At 39.8% G+C, this 24317-nt stretch overlaps 2 protein-coding genes across 3 annotated transcripts in view; one reads left to right on the top strand and one right to left on the bottom strand.

Moving 5' to 3' along the window:
* Window positions 1-24317, top strand: part of NCEH1 (neutral cholesterol ester hydrolase 1) — an 824131-nt gene that overhangs the window by 468392 nt on the left and 331422 nt on the right. The window lies entirely within an intron of this gene.
* FNDC3B (fibronectin type III domain containing 3B) overlaps window positions 1-24317 on the bottom strand; it is a 337214-nt gene that overhangs the window by 295890 nt on the left and 17007 nt on the right. The window contains exon 2 of the mRNA XM_050965815.1: window positions 20820-20895. Within this exon, the coding sequence (XP_050821772.1) occupies window positions 20820-20895 (76 nt within the window). The remainder of the gene's footprint in view (window positions 1-20819; window positions 20896-24317) is intronic.

The following is a 24317-nucleotide window of genomic DNA, read 5'->3' as shown; positions in this document are numbered from 1 at the left end:
ACAATGGCAAGAGGCCAATACTCCAGGTCAGCCTGATTGACAGGGCGGGCAGGCTAATCAAAGAGAAGCCAGAAGGCCAGGGTGGGTCCCGTCCTCTGTTTGAGCTGAAATTGCCTGGATCAGACAGAGTGGGGCCAAGCTAAGGCGAGAGTAAGGGCCCAAGCTAAGCTGCTGGGAGCAGAGCTGCAGCCCATAAAGCCAGAGCACGGCCCAGAGAGAGCAGACTTGCCCTGGGAGCACAGCTGCAGCAACCAGAGCCAGAGGGGCCAGACAAGCCGCTCAGGAAGCAGGTGAGAGCTGAGAGAGAGACACAGAAGCAGCCTGCAGAGCAGACCTGCCCTGGGAGCAGAGCTGTAGCAACTGGAGCCAGGGAGGCCAGAGAAGCAGCCCAGAGAGCTGAAGGCAGAGCAGCAGCAGCAGCCATGCTGAGGCAGCGTGGATCTGGGGCTGGAGCAGTCCGGAGCTGGGTGCGGTGAGCAGCTGGGGAGAGCGAGGGGAACCCTGGGCAGTGGGCTCAGCACAGGGAGACACCTCAGCCAAGAGGCTCTGCAGGCCAGACTTGGAGGGGGATCATAACCCTGACAGAGCAGAGGTGACACTGGGGAGAAAGGTCCTGCCACCCAGAGACTGAGAGAGTGTGGCCACCACCAGAGCAACTGTCTGACCCGCAGCGTGCCTGCAGCACAGCCAGGGCCTGAGGAGGAGGCCTGGGACCTACAAAGAACAGACTCTGAAGTGCCCTGAAGTGCCCTGATGTCCAGCGACACTGTTTGTGATGGTCCCTGCCACAGAGCGGGGTGATGTGTTTTCCTTTAACCTTTCCCATTTTTCCTTATTCTTTTTTAAAATTAATTGTTAATTAAATAACTTGGATTTGCTTTACATTGTATGATGTGATTAGTGGGTCAGGGAGGTGCGCAGTGCAAAGAGAGTACCCCAGTGTGGGGACACCCTAGCCCCTGTCCTGGGTGACCACAGCAGGGTTGGGGGTTGACCCCCCTAGGAATCCTGGGCCCAGCCTTGTTGGGGTTACGAGGACTCTACCAGACAGGAGACTGGAAGGGGAGTCCTCAAGGGCAGGGAGGCCTCTGGGTAAAGGAAGTGGGAGCAAGGACTCAGATCCTTTCGCTAGCCCACTTCACCGGGGCAGTGCAAAAGCCAGGAAAGTTCCCCACAATAGCGGGACCATTCCCCCGCTTACACAAGGACTGTTGGTTTGTGCTTCAGTTGTTTGCTAAAATGCAGTAGTACTGGCAGAGCGGTCCATTGGGTACAGCGAATCGGGGCAACCACTCCGGGCCCCACACTTTGGGGGGCCCCGCAGGCTGGTGCACTTGGTCGACACGGTCAGTCCCAGAAGTGACGGGTCAGTCTCAAAAGTGACAGATTCGTCACTTCTGCCTCGGGCCGTGCACCACCCTAGAGACAGCCCTGAGTACTGGGCAAAGAATATGGAGTTTGGTTTTTAAAATACTGACACCATTTATGGGAATGTAATGGAACTACATTTGGAGAATTCTTTACACTTGCACAGATTGCTATATAATCAATATCTTCATTAATGATATGGAGGATGGCGTGGACTGCATCCTCCGCAAGTTTGCAAATGACACTAAACTGGGAGGAGTGATAGATATGCTGGAGGGTAGGGATAGGTTACAGAGGGACCTAGACAAATTAGAAGATTGAGCCAAAAGAAACCTGATGGAGGTTCAACCAGGACAAGTGCAGAGTCCTCCACTTAGGACGGAAGAATCCCATGCACTGCTACAGACTAGGGACCGAATGGCTAGGCAGCAGTTCTGCAGAAAAGGACCTAGGGGTTACAGTGGACAAGAAGCTGGATATGATTCGACAGCGTGCCCTTGTTGCCAAGACGGCAAACGGCATTTTGGGCTGTATAAGTAGGGGTATTGCCAGCAGATCGAGGGACGTGACCATTCCCCTCTATTAGACATTGGTGAGGCCTCATCTGGAGTGCTGTGTTCAGTTTTGGGCCCCACACTACAAGAAGGATGTGGAAAAATTGGAAAAAGTCCAGCAGAGGGCCATAAAAATGATTAGGGGGCTGGAGCACATGACTTATGAGGAGAGGCTGAGGGAACTGGGATTGTTTAGTCTGCAAAAGAGAAGAATGAAGGGGGATTTGATAGCCGCTTTCAAATACCTGGAAGAGGGTTCCAAAGAGGATGGATCTAGACTGTTCTCTGTGGAATCAAATGATAGAACAAGGAGTAATGGTCTCAAGTTGCAGTGGGGAGGTTTAGGTTAGATATTAGGAAAAACTTTTTCACTCAGAGAGTGGTGAAGCACTGGAATGGGTTACCTAGGGAGGTGGTGGAATCTCCTTCCTTAGAGGTTTTTATGGTCAGGCTTGACAAAGCCCTGGCTGGGATGATTTAGTTGGGGACTGGTCCTACTTTGAGCAGGGGGTTGGACTAGATGACCTCCAGAGGTCCCTTCCAACCCTGATATTCTATGATAACAGTTCTAGTATTCCTGCAGAGCTGGATATGATGTTCCCATAGGGTCACACTGAAAATTCTTTATGAAGAATGTCTACACTACAAAGAAAAACCCATGGCACCAAGTCAACTAACCTGGGTTCACAGGTCTTGAGCTGTGATGCTAAAATATAGTAGTGTAGACATTCTCGCTAGGGCCGGAACCCAGGCTCTGAAACCTGGTGAGCTGAGAGGGTCTCAGAGCCCAGGCTCCAGCCTGAATCTGAATGTTTACTATTTTTAGCACTGCAGCCCAAGCCCCATGAGCCTTAGTGCCGTGGGCTTTTTACTGCTGTGTAGATATACTCTACGTTGTCTGAATATATAGCTGCCATTTTCAAAGACTTCTGCATTGTGTCTGCACACAGCAATTCCACACTTGCTGATCCAATCAGAAATATATGCTAGCAAGTGAGATAAGTAGGCACCAAGGCCCAGACCCTCAAGGGTATTTGAAATCAGTGGGAATTAGGCACTTAAATACTTTTGAAGATCTGGGCTGCAAATTCCAACTGCAAATGCTGCACGTTGACAGACTTAAGGATCTTTGAAAATAAAGCCTACACTGTATATTCTAATACTGGTCATGAAAAGTAGATATTCATCTATGGGCTCGAGATAAATCCATTTCCTCAGTGGTGGATTCTTACGAGATTTTAAAAAAATTCTTCAGTTCACCAAAAGAATTATGTTTGAACTGTTAAATTTAATGAAGTCCTTTTCTGTTTGATTGTGTGTTATTCTGCTATGAAGCAAAATGTCTTGTTTTTATATACTTCTAAACTCGAATCGTCGGAGTTTGAGCCTTAATTTATTTCTCATCCTGTTGATGATTCATCCTTTGCCCCTCTCCTCCACATTATACTGAAGCTGCTCTGTTCTGCTCCTGTTGTGGGAGGCCACGTCAGCAGGAAACAGAGCTGGTTGCCAGGTCACATTCATGACTGTCTGGAGCAGTCAGCGTGCAGCACAGAGTCCATTTCTTTGGTTTTCAAAGGGCTCCGAGCCTGGAAAAAGACTCGCCTATGAATATACATATCACTATATAAGCCCAGCGTTTCACAGCTACTGTATGTTTAAAGTTTCCATATTTCAAAAGTATTCCAAAAATATTTCCAGTTACACAGAGATTTTTATCTCTCCCTGGAGTATGTACTGTACAACATCCAAATTTAGGTATTTGGAAAGGACTAATATAAGCCAAATCAAACTTCATAGTTTTGTTTCTCTGATTTTTTTAAAGGCCCATCTCAAGAGGATTGCATCAAATAAAGAGTTACTAATTTACCATCCTTACATTAAAAGCAATTAAAAAAAGAGTCAATATACAATATTCAGTAAATTAAACTGATATACTGCAGGTGAGAGTTACAAAATATTAATTCCACAGACACACACAAATCCTTGGGGATTATTTCTCCATTGCAATTGCAGATTTAAGTTGGAATGGAAGAGCAAACAGTTTATTCTCGCAGCACATGAAGCATCCTCCTGTTTACTTCTGATTTATTGTACAACCTACACTTGGGTTTCATTCCAGCACACTGGTGTGTCTGATTAATGCCACACTTTTTCATATAAACTTTCCTTCATAAAACTACAGTTTTACTCGGAACACCATGCAAGCACACTCTGAAGATGTCAGTTCCTTTGTTAAATGATGCTTTAAACTAAAAGGCAAAAAGTACAAAAACTCAGTACTATCCTCACATATCTGGAATAAAATTAGATTAGCAACTATGGAGAGAAGGATTTAGAGGAAGGAAGTTTCCAAATAAATGTACCTTCTGAGCAAATACCATTGGCAAAAAGGGGGAAGTCAAGCAAGCCAGGGCCACATTAAATACTTTGCATGTAAGCATTCAAGGCAGTAAGATTGCTGTCTTGGGGCTGCACCTTCGAGGTACATACGCTAAGAGTAATATCACAATGAGAGGGACATGACTGAAAAAGGAAAACATCTGGGGACTTAAAAATGCCAGAATGCTGAATTTACTAAGAGAATAAAGCAAATAAAGCAGAAAGATGGGTGGCAAGATCTCTGAGGGATGATATTGAGTCTGCAGAGAGAAGACACATAAATATTTTGGCTAACACAGCAGGACAGGAGTTAAGAACAATAAAGAGTCATGTAATTGTTAGGAGTGACTACTGACCTTCACTGTAGTTTTTTTTTTTCTGGAGAACATTTTTGCACATGATAAATCCAGGGCAAAAGATTGGTTAATAGGAGGGATTTTAATTAGCTGAACATTTGCTAATTGGATTAACAAGTATGTAACTGTAATACTCTAAGGAGGGTGAGTGCAAGCATGTTTTCTCCAGGCTAACTAAGCAACCTACACAGAGTATTCTGGGGCTAAAGCCTGGAAATGATATGCTGTATCCCCATATTTAGATTTGGAAGGACTCAGTTTTGAGGTGATTTGGGGGCAGCTGAGGGGCTAAAATGTCCAAGTAAACTAAAAAAGTCTAAGAGTCACAAACCAAAATAAAGAGCCTACAAGTAACAGCTATACAGTGCGTTAACCAGAAATATATCATCACGAGCTGGAGACAGGACACCAGCACATCCTCAACACTGAGAGTATAATACAAACAAAGACTAACACTTTCTATTAACAAAAAGAACAAGGAGTACTTGTGGCACCTTAGAGACTAACAAATTTATTTGAGCATAAGCTTTCGTGGGCTAAAACCCACTTCATCAGATGCATTGTTAGTCTCTAAGGTGCCACAAGTCCTCCTTGTTCTTTTTACTTTCTATTAAACAGCACATTTCAGCCACAAGGTTGCCAGTGCAACTTACTGACTCTCCATATCAGCAAACAAGTAGGAAAAGTGACACGGCAGACATCAGAACAAAATGCATAGGTGGACCATAGATTTTCAGGATGCAGACCCCCATACATGAGGCCTTACCCATCACTACCTATCCACGACACACATGCCTCTGGACACCTCCTGCCTGCAATATCTCCTGACAACTGTTGCTCCTCCACAGCCGGTTGAGGCTCTGGTGGATCACTCCATCCCCATATATATCAGGAAACGAAGGAGTGAGTTGAAGGCAACTTACCTAGTAGGGCTGGTAAGTTAGGGAACTTGACCCTAACCGGGTGTCAGCATTGGATTCAGTTAGGAATTAAGCATGTCATTCTGGCTGGTGAGTTGTAAAGTGTATATATTGGTGCCTTTTTCTGTCTCAAGGAAGTGCTGGACCCTCTGAAGCCCCCCAAGAGGTAAGAGTACCCCATGATGGAGGAATAAACAGTCCAGAAATGTAATGTATGATTAAAGATCAATTTCAATGGAACAAATATTGAGTGCATTGGTTGTTTCTGCTTCATCTGTTTCCTATGTATCTCCAATATGCTCTGATCAGTACATTACTTCATAACAAAAAAATATGATTTTATTACCTCCCACACACACACACAAGATTTTCAGAAGTGCTTGGTACCTGGTTTTCATAACAGCTCAACTTCCATTTAGGTACCTATATTAAGTACCCAGATTTTCAGAAACACTCAGCACTTTGCAGAACCTATTGAGAAGAACAGATGCTGCAGGGTGCAGAGCACTTGAAAATCTGACCGCTTAGGAGTCTACATGGAAGCGTTTTTGAAAATTTGGCCTAGAATATCTCTTTCTTCAAACTCTGCATACTGTTAACTAATTGACTGCTGCTGTGTATTCCAGGTAGGGTGACCAGATGTCCTGATTTTATAGGGACAGTCTGGATTTTGGGGGCTTTTTCTTATATAGGCTCCTATTACCCCCCCAGCCCCGTCCCAATTTTTCACACTTGATGTCTGGTCACCCTAATTCCAGGTCCAGTATGTCTGGGTGCCATGTAGCTCCTGTGCTACTGAACATTCCAGGTACACTGCAGCAATCCACTGCCTTCAGTGGAATGTTAATGGACAATGGCCACACAGTAAGTACAGGGAAGTGCTTACAGGAGTTATATGCCCATTAATTTGATGGAATGCAGGTTAATCAAAGTTATAATTCTGGTTTTCTAGAAATCTTTTACAGCAGTATGATTTCAGCATTGATATTTCATCTCACACAAAGTAAACTATACAAGTGCACAAGTGATCAATCTAGTAACCATGTGTGTACCTGCACAGCAATGGAAACACTTTCAGGAAACAGTACAGCTGTACATTCATTCCCAGAGTTCGCTTGGAGAGAACTAGCTGTGCCTTAAAACATGCAACAGCTAGTTGGATTAGTATTCTTTTTATCCTGTTTTCCAAAACGCTCCACACATTTGCTCCACCCTACATTTCTGACCCTATATCCAGCAATTCCCCTGGCTGCTCCTTCCACTCCTCCAATCTTGATTTCCTCTCAGTCTCCACCCAGCAACAGTCCACAGTTATCAGCCAGTCACTCATTTGCTTGCACGATGTCCTATCTATTTTCAACTATTTCCTTCCCTCTGAGAAACTGAGTCACTTCCTCTCTTCCAATCTCACACACTACAACATTCTGTTCACTTTGGACTACAATGGACACTAATGTCCAGGTCTCAGCTAGGAACACACACTTCTTTCCACATTACTACTGTAACTAGTCTACAGGAAGAACAAGCAGACAAACACACTACTTGCTTTTCACTGTTTTCCCACAGTCAGTTTTCTGTTTACTCTGCTCCAGCTCCACTTGTCAAAAATCACATCAAACTGAGAATAAGCCTCTTAGCAACTTTTCCTCTTAATTTACAAGATTATACAAATATATTCAAGTAACATATTAGAAGAAAATTTGCAGAAAATTAAGGATGACTTCTAAAAAAAAAGTCATTAATTTGAACGATGATTGGAAGTTTCAACATGCAACTTGCTTTCCTTTTAGAACCACAAGAAGCTAAAAGATGCTGTTTAAATTCACACTCACTCTCTGTTTTACATGACAAGAAAAAACAAAGAGCCCTTTAGCACTTTGAAACTCTTTATTAACTGGAAAAAAATACCATTTCAGAGAAACAAGCAAACAGCAGCTTATGAGTATGTGCCCTTTTTCAGTTGTATTTTCATTCAATCCCATGTAAAGCCAGTAGTCAGAGTCAATGACAAACTATTGACAAATATTAGTCATTGTGGTTTCACAACTGATCAGAAATCCTAGATATTTATAATTTAGTCTTTATGGTTCAAAATGAGAAACCAAAAGAGAGCCAACTGAGGCCTGATCTACTACAAAAATAATCAATCTCACATATGGTTGTGAACTCATAGACTCATAGACTCTAGGACTGGAAGGGACCTTGAGAGGTCATCGAGTCCAGTCCCCTGCCCTCATGGCAGGACCAAATACTGTCTAGACCATCCCTGATAGACATTTATCTAACCTACTCTTAAATATCTTACTTATATCATAACATGAATTTGTCTTGCCTGTAAGAACAGAATAAAACACGTTATAAGCAGATATATTTTAATCCGAGATTCCACCAGGTTTAAAGCACCGTCTCCCTCACCTAGGTAGTACATTTTCTGATTAGGCAGAAAGTGACAGTTAGGTCACAAACATGTTTCACACACCACTTTTAAATGGTTTCCCAATTAGCATCTTGGCCAATATTACCTAAGTAAAATACACTCAGCAATTTGAATTCCTATCTCAAAAGCTGCTCTTATTCTTGCTATTACATTTCTCCCTCCCTTTCCCTCCTGCTCTATACTACTTGTTAAACGCTTTTCACTTGCCTAACTTTTGTGTGTGAACATTTACAATAGCAAACTTTCAGTCCGGCTTATTTGTGGCAGAAAATAAGCTTGGGTTTCATTTAGATTGACGGCAATATAAAAATAGGTTTAGCAATAACTGTGCTATTTTGTGGTGTGATCACTGGTTAGAAAGTGTTACACCATCTATATCAGGGGTTTTGTACATATGTAATCTCAGCATGGAGATGACATGCAAAATTCAAGCTGTGCCAAAATAATCATTTCGTCCATATTATTCATACCATAGTGCAGTATGCATGAAACTTGGCATTACTGGCTTCCAGAATGAAAAAGCAATGAACAGATGTTTAACTAGATGTCTCTAACCCCCCAAACTAATCCCCAGCCTTGGACTTTTTTAATAGGTTAAAATATGAGATTTTCTAATGCAATATCTAAGATCCAGCACGAGATATTAAAAATACTTGACTACAAAACATCAACCCGAGATCAGCCACTTGGGATGGGAACATTTGTTTGGATAAAGTCAGAAAACACTCAGAGGTTCATTCAAAGCTCTAACCAAGCTTGAAATGATTTTGTTCTAAGATTCAAAAAGTAGAATTACTCTTTCATAGTCTACGGTTTGTTTGTTTTTTCCCTTCTTTCTTCTGCTTAGCCTCAATTTCTGGGTTCACAACTAATGGATTTCAGAAAACTTATCCAAATGCATTTACGGGTTTTAAAGAAGATTATGAACAAAATGTATGTTTTATTTTAAAAAAATAAATAAAGCTGGCAGGGGGTAGGAGATGAAGAAGATTACAAAACCTATTCTGAAAAACGATTCTATGAAAAAAAAAGTAATTAAATGAAAGCAAAATTGGTTTTGTTTTTATTATTTCCTTACAGTGTTAAAATCCAAACAAAAGCACTGAGATAGTGCACAAGAATAAAAAGTGAAACTGACCAATCTACTTGAATTTTACATACTGAGATCTATCACTGCTTTTAGTCACTTCAGAAACCCACTGGTCCGGCAGAAGTCTCATGAGGCTTTGTCCTCCTTAGGAAAAAGCCCTTTATGAACAATAACATATGCTTTCTTACACAGACAACCAGCTCCTTTAGTCGGTGCAGAGTGCAACGGGATCATAACCCTAACTCTGCATTTCCATACTTTAACGTCTGTATTTCTTTAAAGTTTAGTCTCAATTCTGGAATTTCCTGCAGTTAGAACATCTGAGTTTGGAATAATTACATCACCTCTGAAATGTACTTTACCCTAAATTACTAATATGCATGCTCAACTATAACTCCAGTTTAAAATAGTTTTGTCTGGGAACATCCTTGCTTCTCTTTTACTAAAATTTTCGTACATGAACACTGAACAAGAAACTCAAAGAGAATATTCCTATGGGATATTTTTAAGTGATCTGTAGTTATGTGTCAAACTTAAAAAGTCATCCAGTTGGCAAAGGTAGGCCCAGGAAAGGCTACCAGGAAGTAGCCTCTGAACTCAGGAGAGTGCTACAGATGTGGCTGGGACCGAATGCAAAGGGCACTCAAGGGCGTGATGGAGAGTTTCTTGTGTTCTTCCTTCTCCCTTGCAGAGCTGGTAACATACAGGTCCCAAGTGAATGTGTGAAAAGGAAACAAACAAAAACTTCCTAGGAAAATCACACAGGCCCATAGGCCAACACTAAGAGATATGGATGTCTAAAGTCAGGCACCTAAATTTATATTTGAACAAGTGGCCTGATTTTTGGAGATGCTGAGCAAGTACAGATCTCAATGATTTCAGGGGGTTGGGGTAGGGAGAGGAGTTGCAGCATCAGTCAGTTAGCTATTCCTTTACCTGTGGAGTTATTAAGGTATTCTGCAGGAAGTTATCGTTTGTTACCACTCTACAGAGGGCGTTAAAACGTATACTCAAAGATTAGTCATCCAATGGTTTGTAACATACAAATAAAGGATGCCAATTATATTTCCATTATATAACACTTAATTCAGTCCAGATGATCCGCTTCATCTTCCAACAGGCACTCAAACTTCTACCAGTACCCCAAAAGAGGCAAGAGAATAAGTCTCAGATTTGGTTAAAATCGGTCAGTGACAATATCTTATAGCCACTGAGTTTTTAATGACTCCTTTCTTTTCATTATTTGTTTCCTTTTACTGTGTCCATCCAGATCATCTTACAAATCTCCCTTTTTTGCCTGTTTCTTTTTCTTTTGTTGCCCCCTTTTGCTTTGTAAAAATTGTTTATAATTTATAATCTTCATTTTCACTTCCAGTCCAGTACTTTAAAACCACCTTTTCTCTACTTCCATTCCATTTGTTTTATGTTTTTTTGTACCACAGAGTTGTTATTTTGATAAGTATTAATCATCATCTGGTGATGTCACTTGTTCTATCATGTATCAGAGGGTAGCCGTGTTAGTCTGGATCTGTAAAAGCAGCAAAGAATCCTGTGGCACCTTATAGACTAACAGATGTTTTGGAGCATGAGCTTTCGTGGGTGAATACCCACATGACATGCATCTGAGGAAGTGGGTATTCACCCACAAAAGCTCATGCTCCAAAACGTCTGTTAGTCTATAAGGTGCCACAGGATTCTTTGCTGCTTGTTCTATCATGATTCTTCATTTTATTTGGATGTGTTAGAGTGGCAGAATTCTCCTGTTGCTCTGTCCTGTTAGCAGGCATTTGAATCCAGGTTAATCAGTGCTAACTTCTGGGTGCAGGTGTCGGTCATCAGGCTTCACCCTGAATAGAAGGGAAGCAGGAACAGAACACTACACAAAGAAACGTGAGAGCACACACTAGGGTTTGGGAGAAACAGAGGACAGAGACAGGGTTGAGAAAGAAGGAACTCTAAAGACATTCAAGTCTACGGAGCAGGCAAAGATTGGAGTTCACGTGAGATTATTTTGAATTTGCCATTTTGTTTAAAAAGGCAAATGTTAGAACAGGTTACAGAACGGTTTCAACCATTTCACAGCTCCGGAAGGTATTAAGTCGGGTAGAACATGCCTGATCTGCACATGAATGTACCAGGTAAACTTCCAGTTGTAACATCCCTCTTAATGCAAAGTTAATGAACATCATCAGCACAGAAGAACAATCAGCAGTGAAAGTATGAAATTGACATTTTGTGTAACTTCACCCATAGTTCACCATCAGTTCTAAGAGAGACTGAAAAATTCTGCTTTTGCTATGATAGGGTAACACGATGCACAACCACTGAATCCCATAAATATCTTGCTACATGTAATATATACCATGTTTATTCAGATATTTTGAATTCTAGGACAGTACTGGTATTTAAAATGTGGTTTCATTTAAAATATATCTGGGCCCTACATATTAAAATAGTCTAAATTTTTTAGGGAAAAAAACACAAAAGCCCAAACGCTTACTGGACAAATTTAAAAGTTTCAATTACACAGCCGTCTCCATGTCTTTAACCAGTGATTTACTTCACGTACACACACACACAAATAGGATAAGATTTGAAACTGAACATCTTCTATCGGAGCTATATATCTTTAACAATCAGGTGATGAGTTCCCATTAAGGAAGGAAACTTCTCTGAGAAGCAAAGAGTGTCCAAACTTCTCCAAAAGTGGCACAAAAGTAAATTACTTTAAAGTCTGAGACATTCAAAGGAATATTTATGCTATTCAAACTGCTATAGCAAATGCTCGGAGAGTGCTATAAGCAATTTCTCAAACACCAGAGATATAAATGTATGTCTCCTCTTCTGTCATTTTAAAAATATTAACAGGTTTATTGAACAATTACACTTGGAATGTTTTAAGGCAGATATTCAAGATATTTAAATTCCACAAATATTTTTTCACAAAGTTTTTTTCTTCAATATTTTTAAAATGTCTTTAGATGCATTAATGTTTTTCTGTACTTGCCAATTTTTATTCATTTTTGTTTATACATTATGATGATCATGTTGTGCAGTAGGGACAAATGAGATGATAGACCCATGTATGATTAAAGATAGAATCAACAGGTCACAGGTTATCTTCAAAGCATTGCATAAGGAAAGCTATCCCAGAATAGGATACCTGAGCTTAAATAGTGGATTCTAAAATCCTTAGAAAGCAATACAAAAATGTTTTTCATTTAAATAAGTCATTCTCTTTAACCAAAATTAGATGCAGCTGCTGAATGGACATGTGACTCAATGTAAATAAAAAAGTGTTCAGATTTCCTGAATGGGAAACGGGGAAGTGGACTTGTCAGAGATTAGTTACATTAAATCAAAGTGTTATTGAAACAGCTCACCCAGTTGAAACTGATTAAGAATGATACAGCATATAACAGGCAGTGCTTTCTAATTTGCACATTGGTTAAATATGAATGCATTCCATTTACAAACATATCTTCATGCATTCTGTTTACAAACAGATCTTCACAGAGCATGTCATGTGACAGCTCAGAAAGCAGAAATAAACAGTTTCAATTCCACGCAGAACTATACAGTCATGAATTGAATTGACTGATACCTCTTTATTCCATGCAAAACATGGGGCCTTCACCACTGCCATTCATCTTGGCAGTCTCTTGCTGTGGTCTTAGGTTCTTCCCATGTCACTTTAATGATTTTCAGTTCTGCTTCTGTTGTGCGTTTCCAAGTTGTCCTTGGTCTACCTCATTGACTCTAGTCCTAGAGATTCCAGTCCCATGCCTGTCTTGTTATGTTGTTCTATTCTTTCCTCCTTGGGTATCCTAGCCATCTCCATTTTCGTTCCCTAATTTCCTGTCCTATCAGTTTCTGTTTCATCCTCCTTCAAACATGTTCATTTTTTATTTTTTCTGGCTATCTGATGTTGAGGATTTGTCTCCAGCAGCTGTTTATTAAAAAAAATTAGTTTATATAGTAGGGTCTTGATAAGTCTCCAAGAGGAATCACCATATACTAAGGCAGATTTTACAATGGTGTTAAATATTCAAAATTTAGTTCCAGGGGAAAGATTTCTGTTTCTTCAGCTCAACTTTAGGATTAAAAAAGTATGTCTGGCTCTCGCTATTTTAGCTTTAACAGCTTTATCTGTTCCTCCTGTTTTGCTTATGATGCTGCCAAGATATGAGAAGTGTCGGACCTCTTCTATATCAATCCCAGAAAGTGTTATTGATATTTCTTGTTGCCTGTTGACTCTGATAGTTTTTGTTTGTTCAGTGTTGATTTTCAGCCCTATTAACCGTGCATTAGGGCAGAAGATCATTTGTTTTTGCTGCATATCTTTGTGGGAATAAGAGAGCAAGCTGATGCTGTCTGCAAAGTAGCTGCTGTGTAAAAGTCCATTGTATACTCCTTGGTTGTTCTGTGGTCTCATTACCCAAGCTATTACCAGCAGGAAGGATATGGGTGACATAAGACATCCTTGCTGACACCGGTAGTTAACCTGAATAGCTTAGTCAGTTCTCTACTGACTGGGCATGTCATATTTTCATAGAGGCTCTGAATGATATTCACAAATTTCTGGGGGATTACACAGTGGCGCAGCAACTTCCATCAAACTGTTCTTTCCACTGTGTCGAAGGATTTTTGGAAATCTAGGACAATGATGTATAGTGATGACTGCCATTCGATTGACCAGCCTACGATGATATATAGGGTTACTATGTAGTCTACGCACGATTTCTCCTGCCCGAACCCTCACCGTCTTCTTGTAGCTTTAAATCTACTATTTTCTTTAGTATGTCTAGGATAAAGTGTGTAAGTATTTAATTATGGAAGGACAGCAACTGAATGCCAGTCTAGTTTTTACACTGACTGAGGTTTCCTTTCTTTGGCAGCTTCACTATAATGCATGGGAAAATGGTCATAAAGTGGCTCCAAGAAAGTCACACCAATGTAATGGGTAATAATTTCTGCCCTCAAGATTGGAACCATATTCATCTTCAGAACCACAACCTACTTTGTGTTTTCCTGTCATTCATAATTTAAAACAAACCAAAAAAAGCACATCAAACAATATACAACAAAAGCCTCTTGGTGCTCTCTCAGTGGAGTGGGCTAGTATTTTGTGAATCTGGAGTGAAAAGATAATAAACAACTTTTAGAATATCTCATTTCAGAAAAGTTCACTGATATTTAATGACAATGCTCTAAGGTTTGCCATTTCTCAAAATTTAAAATTATAGTTATATAATTATCTTAATGACAAATTCTACCATGAAATAGGCTCCCTCTGCCCCCCAAAATATTCTTTGAGGATGGAAAAACAATGTGATCAATAATTTTAGAATGCATCTGGTCAGCACTTTAACAAGAAGATCAGACAGTTTAAACACTATAAACCATTATTCCATTTTAAGCCTCAGATTTCACACTTTAATTAATAAAACAATATTGCTGAGAGAAAAACATTCTTCCTACAATTTAAGATTTGATCATGGGAATGACATGGTCAAAGCCGAAATCAGGGACATTTCACATGGTCTCGTATTAAAGCATTGGATTTTACTTTCTAGTACTATACTTTTAAGAGTTGAGATCTTCCAAAGGAGGGATCAATGTATGTCAATCACACAGTTGAGGCTGCAGCGGCACCATAAATTGACCTTTTAATTCATGAAGAGAGTAACAGCATGGAAGTGGCAGGGCATGAAATCTTTTAGTACTGATTAACAATTGTTTTCAATTTCAAGTTAGCCCACAACACAGTCAGGGAGCCAAGCGAGGCCAAAAGAAGAGAGGTCCGACACTGCCACCAAGTTTCAAAACTGAGGACTAGAAAAGCAAAAGGTAAAGAACAAGGTTCTCAACAAAAATATAATGAAAGTTCCAATCCAGTAAAATCTTTCTAATGGGATTACTTATGTGAGTTAGGATTAGTCACAGAAGGAAGGTGTTCCAAGATTAGGTTCAGAGAAAAAAAGAAAGGCAGAGAGAGTTGCCCCAGCTTTAAACATGCTTATGCACACATATCCAATCAGATTTTAAAAAAAACAAAAACCTTAAACAGACACTTTCCTGGATTTGTAAGTAAAGAGCCAGAAAAAGAAGACAATGTCATTTAAAAACAGCTCAAACATTACAGCAGTCACTGGCTTGTTGAATTGGTTCTGACACCACTGTTGTGCCATTGGTGCAGAGAAACTTAACATGACAGGAGACAGGATGGCTCAGAAAATACAGATTTAGGTGTAGCTCATTGGTTCAAAACTAGCCAAATTCAGCAGTCATTGGTATCTGGCTTACTGTAAAAATAAAGCAGTGGGTTCAGTGGATCTCTTGGTGAAAATGTGTATATATTACATCAAAAACTACATCAGAATAGGCATCCTTGTCAGCAAATTCAGGAGCATCTCTATACTGAACACTCTCAGATCTAGCTCTGTGCTCCAGACCTGTCTCCTCTCCAAAATAAAATCTCTAATATCTTCTCATGAATGTCTAGTGTCAGTTTAAGAGCTCTGTTTTAGCCCTGCTGAGCTTAATCTTCTCTCCCAAGCCCCCTCCCCCCACCTTCTTGATCAAAGTGGACAACAGCATCATTCCTTCTGCATAACATCTCTAAGGCCACGTCCAGACTAGGGTATTAAAATCGATTTTAGATACGCAACTTCAGCTACGTGAATAACGTAGCTGAAGTCGAATTTCTAAAATCAAGGTACTCACCCGTCCAGACGGCGCGGCATCGATGTCCGCGGCTCTCCGTGTCGATTCCGGAACTCCGTTCGGGTTGATGGAGTTCCGGAATCGATGTAAGCGCGCTCAGGGATCGATACATCGCGTCCAGACTAGACGCGATATATCGATCCCCGAGCAATCGATTTTAACCCGCCGATGCCGCGGGTTAGTCTGGACGTGGGCTAAGATATGGTCTTTCCTACCTGTCCACACAGCTACTTTTCTCATCCAGGCTCTCATCATCTTGCATCCCAGTTATGAAAACATCCTTTTCTCTGGTCCTGACAACTGCCCACATCCACCCAGAATGTTGATGGAACGATCACTCCAATCGCCTGTGGCTTTGACCAGGTCACCCCTCTTTGAATCAATCCCTTTACTAGTTCCTCTTTCTCTGTCACATCAAACGTAAGCTACTTGTTTTCACTTCCAAGGCCCTTCCGGTCAATCCCCCTTTCCCACCTATTATCCCTCTTTCACTACTGAAATATTGACTCCTACCTCCAATCATTCCACTATGTCAGCCTCTGTTGCTCACTTTTTACATTTTTGACACAAGTACCTTTGTGCTTTCTCCCATGCTGCTGCTACTCACACTCAGGAGGTGCTCCCAATAAACATCTGCAAAGCTACCTCATTATCCTCTGTCAAATCCCTCCTCTGACGTGATGCTTACACAAAAATTGACAGGCTGCTGATGTACCACCACTTATCATCCTGATCATACTGTCTCATTGTTTCCATGTACTGTGTCTGTCTGTATCCAGCTGCTATCTCTTGTTTTCTACTAAGATTGTCAAACTCTTTGGGGGCAGCGATCATCCTCCCCCTCCCCCCTTTGTACAGTGCCTCCCCCAGTGGTAATACCACTATGGTAATACCAAGACTACTTCTATGAATACTGATAGTTTAGATTTAGGAGCAGTATAAAGAGCAGCATATAAGGTTTTGTCATAAAAGGTTTATGTAACAGTATCTATACATAAATTTGTCCGCTTCTTTAGCATTTGCAGGGCAAAACTACCAATTACAATTTCCAAAACCATACCATATAAATATAGTAGTGATTTTCTAAACTTATTTTAACACAAAATGCTGGTAAGTGTTAAGGGGCAACCAAGCACTATTAGCACAAATGCAACAGCAACAAATTACTAAAAATACTAAGAGGCTCCAAATGACATTCATTGTTAATGGGATGTCTGTATAACATTTTGAACAAGAAAAATGTAAAGTACTATACTGATAAAAAATGCAAAGTGCCAACCAGTATAAAGTGCTGTGTCCCAAATAAAAGGATTAGTCAGCTTTATTAGCCTGTTAATTCTCATGTAGGTCCTCCCCTTATCACACAGCATGTTGACCATTAATCTTAACAAGTGATTTTAGATTACTCTCATCAAACAAGCTGTAGATACAGTACTATCACTTGTATTACTAAACTAATTAATCTAAAGTGTGTTTCACATAAAAGAGATAAATAAGCACATCTGGAAATAAATCAATAGAAACTGCAGCACGGTGTTCAGCTCGACTTTCAAGATCAACAGTTTTTAATGAAAATTTTTAACACACCACAGTCACAACTGGAATTGGCACAATTTGTCCTAATTTTATTTCTTATTTTTCGGTTATGGAAAAACTGATGCAATCCATTGATTTTGACCTGCTTAAATTAGGAAAGCAAAGCATTTAGGACTCAACCCTCAATTGGTGTAGCTCCGCTGACTAAAGCATCTATTCTAATTTACAGGAGCTGAGACTCTAGACCTACTTTTTCAGTTCAATTGTGCAAATTCAGTTAGCTCCCAGATCCTTTGTCTCTAGAGATCTGGAGGATCAATACCTAGTTTGAGGCACAAGCGAAGGTAGGTTTGGTGGTCCTACTCCAGTCTATTCATTCATATAACAAAATACCCCTACAAGTTGGCACAATTAATTGGACTGGAATCCATACTGCAAATCAGGGTTGAATAGTGCTAGTACAGCTGTTTAGAGAAACTTTCACAATGCCTAGTTCAAATCATTAATTCCTTACTTCCATGAGCATTAACTTTAAGCAAACAAAAATACCCAGCCTCCAGATGATTGAATTAACATGGTTCACATATGTATGACTGATAACACTACATTTCCCAGACCACTTAAGCATCACAGGCAGTAATGTTTTTACAGGAGTAAACTCTGCCTGAATAATTTCTCTCATGAACACTATTAAACACAAACGTGCTCTTCTTCAACATCAAACTTGAATATTTTCTTGACAAAACACTTATATAGTGGCCATTGCAAGAAAAATCCCACTTGACATTTATCTTTAAATTTATATATGAATCTCAAAGAAACCTATGGTGTAGAAAAGCTGGAGTGTAGGACAGGAATTTGTTCAGAATCTATAATTTCTTTATAGGATCATTCTTCTAAATGCTAAAGCCATAGAGTTGGTTACATGATTTTGTAACAATCCACTTTAACTGATATAGATACTGAAATGGGTAGTCTTAGTTTGGCACATGGAGATAGAGACTGACCCCATTACCTGTACATATGTAGTGACATCAGCAACAAAAGATAGGGAGCCACTGGCTTAGAGATGCCAGCATTCTCCACAAAAAGAGTAGAACATGTTGAGGAAAATCTTGATCTGGCTTGGGAAAAGTTATTTGAAAACTGTCCTGTTTCTTTTATACTCTATCCTCCCCATTATGACCTCACCTGGTCTTTTATGCAGTCAAAAAGCGTTCTGTGCAGATTTGAAATCATCACTCCAGTACGGGTCTCTCAGACGCCTACACAACAGTCAATATACTGCCTTATTATTTGGGGAGTCTACTGGATGATCAGTATACAGAGAATGCTAACAAACATCATGAGGAAATCAAAACATTTTAAAATGCATAAATGTATGCACCAAATATTGGTGAAAATGGCTATGAAGTATAATTGTTATGCTAGGTCTCTTACATGATCTAAACTATTTCCTTTTAAACTTGGAGGTAAAAATCAATATGCTTTTCCTAGATAATTCCTATGCCCCAGAGAAAATGTATGTTGTTCTTAGTCATATTAGACAGAGTGTCAAGCTGGCTAGAAACCTCAACTTGTTTAGTACTTCATATAAGCTGTCTATAACAGCATGGTTTTCAGAATAATTAGAGACGTCCCAAAATGACAATAAATATTAACAGACAAGGGAAATATATAAACTCAGTTGTAAGTTGGGCTTTATTGTATAATTCTGTAAAAATGACAATCTTCATAAGAAGGTTTTGGTCTATTAATTTCAGTGTCTGCATAAATTACTTCATGCACCTCTAAATGAGCCGATGACAAATTGTTTAGAAACAATTTGGCTTCTATAGCATACTGTATAATTTCTGTGTTTCTCCTCCATTCTTTATCACCATAGGCCTGGCTAGAAATGAGTAACCGGACATGGGTGAGGCCTCATTTTTTGGAAGACAGGGTTAGCGTGGTAAATGGATCAGCAGGCTGCAAAAAGAAAGTTGGTAAGATAAGAGGGAAACACCCAGGGAACCAATCACAATAAACAGGATAACAATGGAGAAGATAAGCCTGGAAAGGAAGATGAGATAAAGAGTAAGTCATGCATGGCCAATGAGAGATTGGTTCCTACAAAGTGACCAAGACAATCCCCAAAAGTGTAATACAATGTAACATGTAAACATGTATAAAGGAAGAGGTTCGCTGTGTCACTTTGGATGTTTGGTATATATACCACTTATATCCACTTGAGTCTGATCAATTCAGCATAGCATTGCTGTATGCCAAACAAAGAAAACTGAGTGACAAGTCAAGAGTTGAACTGAGTTCTTGGGCGAACTGAGTGGAAGTGGTCTCAGGGAAACACCAACAATCACTAGAAACACTTGCATGTAAACAAAACCATTGTTTCTTAGACATTCATCCAGTCCTGTTGCTTATTCCCCACCTGATTCATAATCCCATTTTTGACATCAGGACTGGCGGCTATGGAAATTAAGATGTCACTGACTGAGAATCATGGCCTCAAGTGAGAAATAAGAGAGAAAAGCAAATTCACTCTTATTAAGCAAGGATCCTGCTTTCCTGTAAATATCACTAGTAAGATAGAATAGGAAAATACCATAAAAAAGAGGAAACTAATAAATATTTGGCTAACACGTAAATATTTGATTTCATCCGGAAGCAATACAAAGTAGACAAACTTTTGCATTCAAATATTTCTCCCTCGTGGAGAAGTCAAGCAAAAATTAATCATTCCAAAAGTTTAATTGACACGGCCAAGTTAAAAAAAAAATTCAGAAAACACAGAATTTCCTTACTTAGGTTAGATTTATTAATTTATTATCTTAGACGATAAAATATTTTAGTTTTAGTAATCTTACTTTCCTCAATATGGACCACATAACGGACTAATACATTTCTCTTTATTTTGATAGTTACTTTCTATACACTTTCACTTTCTGCTTCTTATGCACTACTATAAAACAGCGATGTCTGGATTGCAAATACCTCAGAGGATTATGTATTATTATATCAATTAACGTAGATATGTCTATGATCTTAGGTTTTGCAAAAGCTTACTTTAAAAAGTGAAATGCTGGGGAGTCACTTTTTACCTAGTAACATCCATTAGAATTTGTAAAACTCCATGATTCATATTGAGGCACTGAATTAAAACCAGTGTTTCAATAAATCCTACAACATACACAGCTATCCTATACACAGCCTCTCACTCATACCAGTACACACCTTTGTGGCACAGCATTTCACACTCTTGTATGAGTTAAAAATCCCTAATTTTTCACAAAATAAAGCCAAGTAAATCTGTAGACTCGTGTACTATATTTTACTTTTTTTTTTAAATTAAACAAAGGTAGATATAAAGAAAAACCATGACTAACCCACTGAACACATCAATTTAGGGATGCTCCATTATCAGAAGGCTATTTAGAAAAAAATATCTCTTACCTTGAATGCACTGAAGTGTTCCATCCTCAGCCCTTATTGTAAAGGTTTCACCTGGATTAACTTGAACCAAAATGACCTGCCAAATAAAGACATTCATTTCAATCTGATGCTCAAATCTCATCAGGTATATTCGTTCCAAAAGTTTTCTTACCTAAAGTTATGCACTAGACAAGATGTAAAGAGTAAAGCAAGCTGGATTAGCCACAGCTTTGGGTACAAGCAGACTCCTGGAATTAGTACAGGATTTGAAGTTTGTCTAAATCACTACATTTATTCTGAAAACAACATTATTACCCAAAAGGGCTGGAATGTAAAGATGAAAGTTGGAATTTTAGGCCCCAGGCCTGCAAATACTTAAGCAAATGATTGTTTTATTGCATACAAGTAGTCCCACTGAAGTCACTGGGCCGCTAACTTGCTTAGAATTCAGCAGATGTGTCTTTTCAGGATTGGCACCCGAGAGTGGATACTGCAGGACAGACTGAATGACCTATTTTGGGTCATATGCTTTTTCCACAGGAGTAAGAACTGGATCTGACCTGGGATCCATCCAACATGATAAGACTTCTGGCCCTTTGTATTTGTTTTTATTGAAAAGCATCCAGGCATAATGGGAATGGGGGCAGTAAAGTACATTAGCAAACAATTTACACTATTAAGAATAAACAACAAGAATTTTAGAATGAAAGGCTTGGTCCCACTCTTGGTTTCCCATTGCTCAAGCCACCAGATAATGGGAATGCTACAGGATCTAGAAAAGTATCCTATGGCGTAATACTCACTGCCCCTCTCTACTAACTGTACAGAGAAATGGTTTCAGAATGTGCTCCATTTGCCTGTTTTACTCATTTCCAGACACAAATGTGGGAAAAAAGCTATTTTTATAGTGAGACTGTAAAAGAATGTTTACACTACATGACTTAGTAAGCAGCAATATCCTGATCACGATGTGAGGCTGTCTGTGTTTATTTTAGTCAGCCTCAAATAAGGGTTGTCCCTGATAGCACTCTGTGTGCAGAACACTCATTGACTTCAATGGAAGTTCCCTGCAGATCAGATCCTAAATCAATACAATTATTCATAGTACTAGAATGGTTTTAAACTAATATACAGTTTGGAGTCTGTTTACTAACCATTGTGTGGAGTTTTGGTGTGCAGAACCTCCACTGATATCAGTAAGACTCACATGGCTAAACCACCAGGTCATGTTTTGACAACTCACCCTTCAGGGTCACATTTCTTTAAAGACATGTTTTGTTTGGAATAAGTTGATGTTTTACCCCATACTATATATTAAATGTGTTACATACACAATACTTTATTTCAAACATAATGTCCAATAGCCACAGAGTTTGCTGTTATTGTAGTCACGTAAAGAGAAAGATTCTCGTTATCATTAAGCTAGAGATATTATCGGATATGAAAAATTAACTTCTGGATCCAAATTTTGATCACTCAAAATTCAGGATTACTTGGATTCAGAGTTTGGTTCAGCTCAGTATAGAAATTGAGATTCTGAACCCGCTCTTAGGTTCTGGGGTGTTTGGTCCCAGCATTTCAGTCTAGGCCCATCTGCAATACGGATGTTGATTAAAGGATACTAGCTCATGCTTTTTCAAATCTAACTTAAAGGTGTACAATAAAATAATTACTGAATATATGAGACTTCAGATTACAGTAATCCTACAGAAGCCCACTGTCATGGCTAATTTTTTTTAACACAAATTATAAGTCAATTAAAGAAATGACAATACGTAAGCAGCGCCAGCCCACAATATTCTGGCACCTGAGGCGGGGAGATCAAATGACGCCCCATGCCCCCTCGCTTGGGCCAAAACTTTGAAATGTCTCAGTTCTGCCTTCTTCCTGTTCTACTCTTCTCATGGTAATGCTCTGCTACTTACCCCAATAAAGGAGAATTAACAACTTTAACAACTTTAAATGCCTTGCTCAAAAATTTTAAACACCACTTAACTTTCAAACGCCTGAACAGCAAATGTAACTTTTCTTGTCTGAATACTGGCATTTTTATATGTTTGAATAATCAAAGTGGTGCTTTCCCTGCCTTCTTGGTTGCAAAGATTTGAACTGCTTCCTAAAGGTCCACAGCCTGGGCCAGCTCATGCTCTACTGAGATGGTTGCAAGGCCAACCAGCCTCTCCTGTGTCATTGTGGAGTGTAGATGTGTTTTTATTAACTTCAGCTTGCAGAAGCTGCATTCTCCACTGGCAACTGTTACAGGAAGTGTTAGAAGTATGCGCAGAGCAACAAAAGCATTTGGAAAAAGGGTGGTCATCTTATTCGTGCACATATATTCCAGAGCAGCCTTTGGAGTTGATCCTGCTGAAATGTATCTTGAAAGGGTTTTCAGTTCATCACCTAAATCACTTGCATCAATATCGTGCATGTCATCATGTGTCACTGTCTCTAGTGCCCTGCATTGCTGGTGTAGGTCTTCTTCAGGTATAGTGAGGAGTTTTGGAATATCATACAACATTCCAAATATACTGCTGTGTTCCTTGAGCTGCATGAAACGTTCAACTGACTGTATTGCACAATCCAGCACCTGGTTAAAGAATTCAACTTTGAATTGTTGTTTGGGGTCTCTTATGGGATTATCCCGTGCCTCGTAATCAAAAGTTTTTCTTCTTCGGTGACTCTCGTATTCTTGAATGGGTGGGAAAATAGCTTCTGTGTGAAGTTCCTCTGCCAACTTCTGTGCACTCTTCAGAACATTTTGAAATCCCTCATCTGACCAGTAAGACTGTAAGTATGACTTTGCTTTGTTCAGTTGTTCCTTGCTACAGATAGATCAAGGTCAACACCTTGGAGTCTCTTGCGTACAACATTTATTTCAAACAGTATGTTATGCCACAAAACCCAGCCACACACAAATTTGAAGTTATGTACATTTCTGGTGATTCCATTTCCCTCTGCCATTATTCTCCCACAAACAGTTCCTGTCACAATACTATCCTCCATAATGGCAACTATGGCATCATCTATCTTCCCAATTTGGTGTTTGATAGGATTTATCATCTCCACTCGACTTTCCCATTGTGTGGCACTCAGTGGTTTCAGTGTCAGAGAGGATGTTCCCAGATGTTGCTTCAAAATTTGCCGTCAACGAGTTGATGCAGAGAAAAATACATAGATGCATTGAATTACATTACAAAATTCAGCAGCCTCACTAGAAGCTGATGCTGCATCACTGACCACAAAGTTCAATGAATGAGAACTGCATGGGACAAAAAAAGCTCGAGGGTTTAACTCTCGGACCCATGTCTGCACTCCTCTGTTCTTTCCTCTCATGTTGACACCATTATCGTAGCCCTAACCTCTCATGTCAGCTATCACAATTCCCATATCTTCCAGCTTTTTAATAAGCACAGAAGGAGGGGGTGGGGGGAAGGATAGCTCAGTGGTTTGAGCACTGGCCTGCTAAACCCAGGGTTGTGAGTTCAATCCTTGAGGGGGCCAGTTAGGAACCTGGGGCAA

Source organism: Gopherus flavomarginatus, chromosome 8, assembly GCF_025201925.1.
Source record: "Gopherus flavomarginatus isolate rGopFla2 chromosome 8, rGopFla2.mat.asm, whole genome shotgun sequence".
Lineage (NCBI taxonomy): Eukaryota > Metazoa > Chordata > Testudines > Testudinidae > Gopherus > Gopherus flavomarginatus.
Note: the sequence above shows the minus strand (reverse complement) of the source record. Positions and strands in the feature narration are given on the sequence as shown.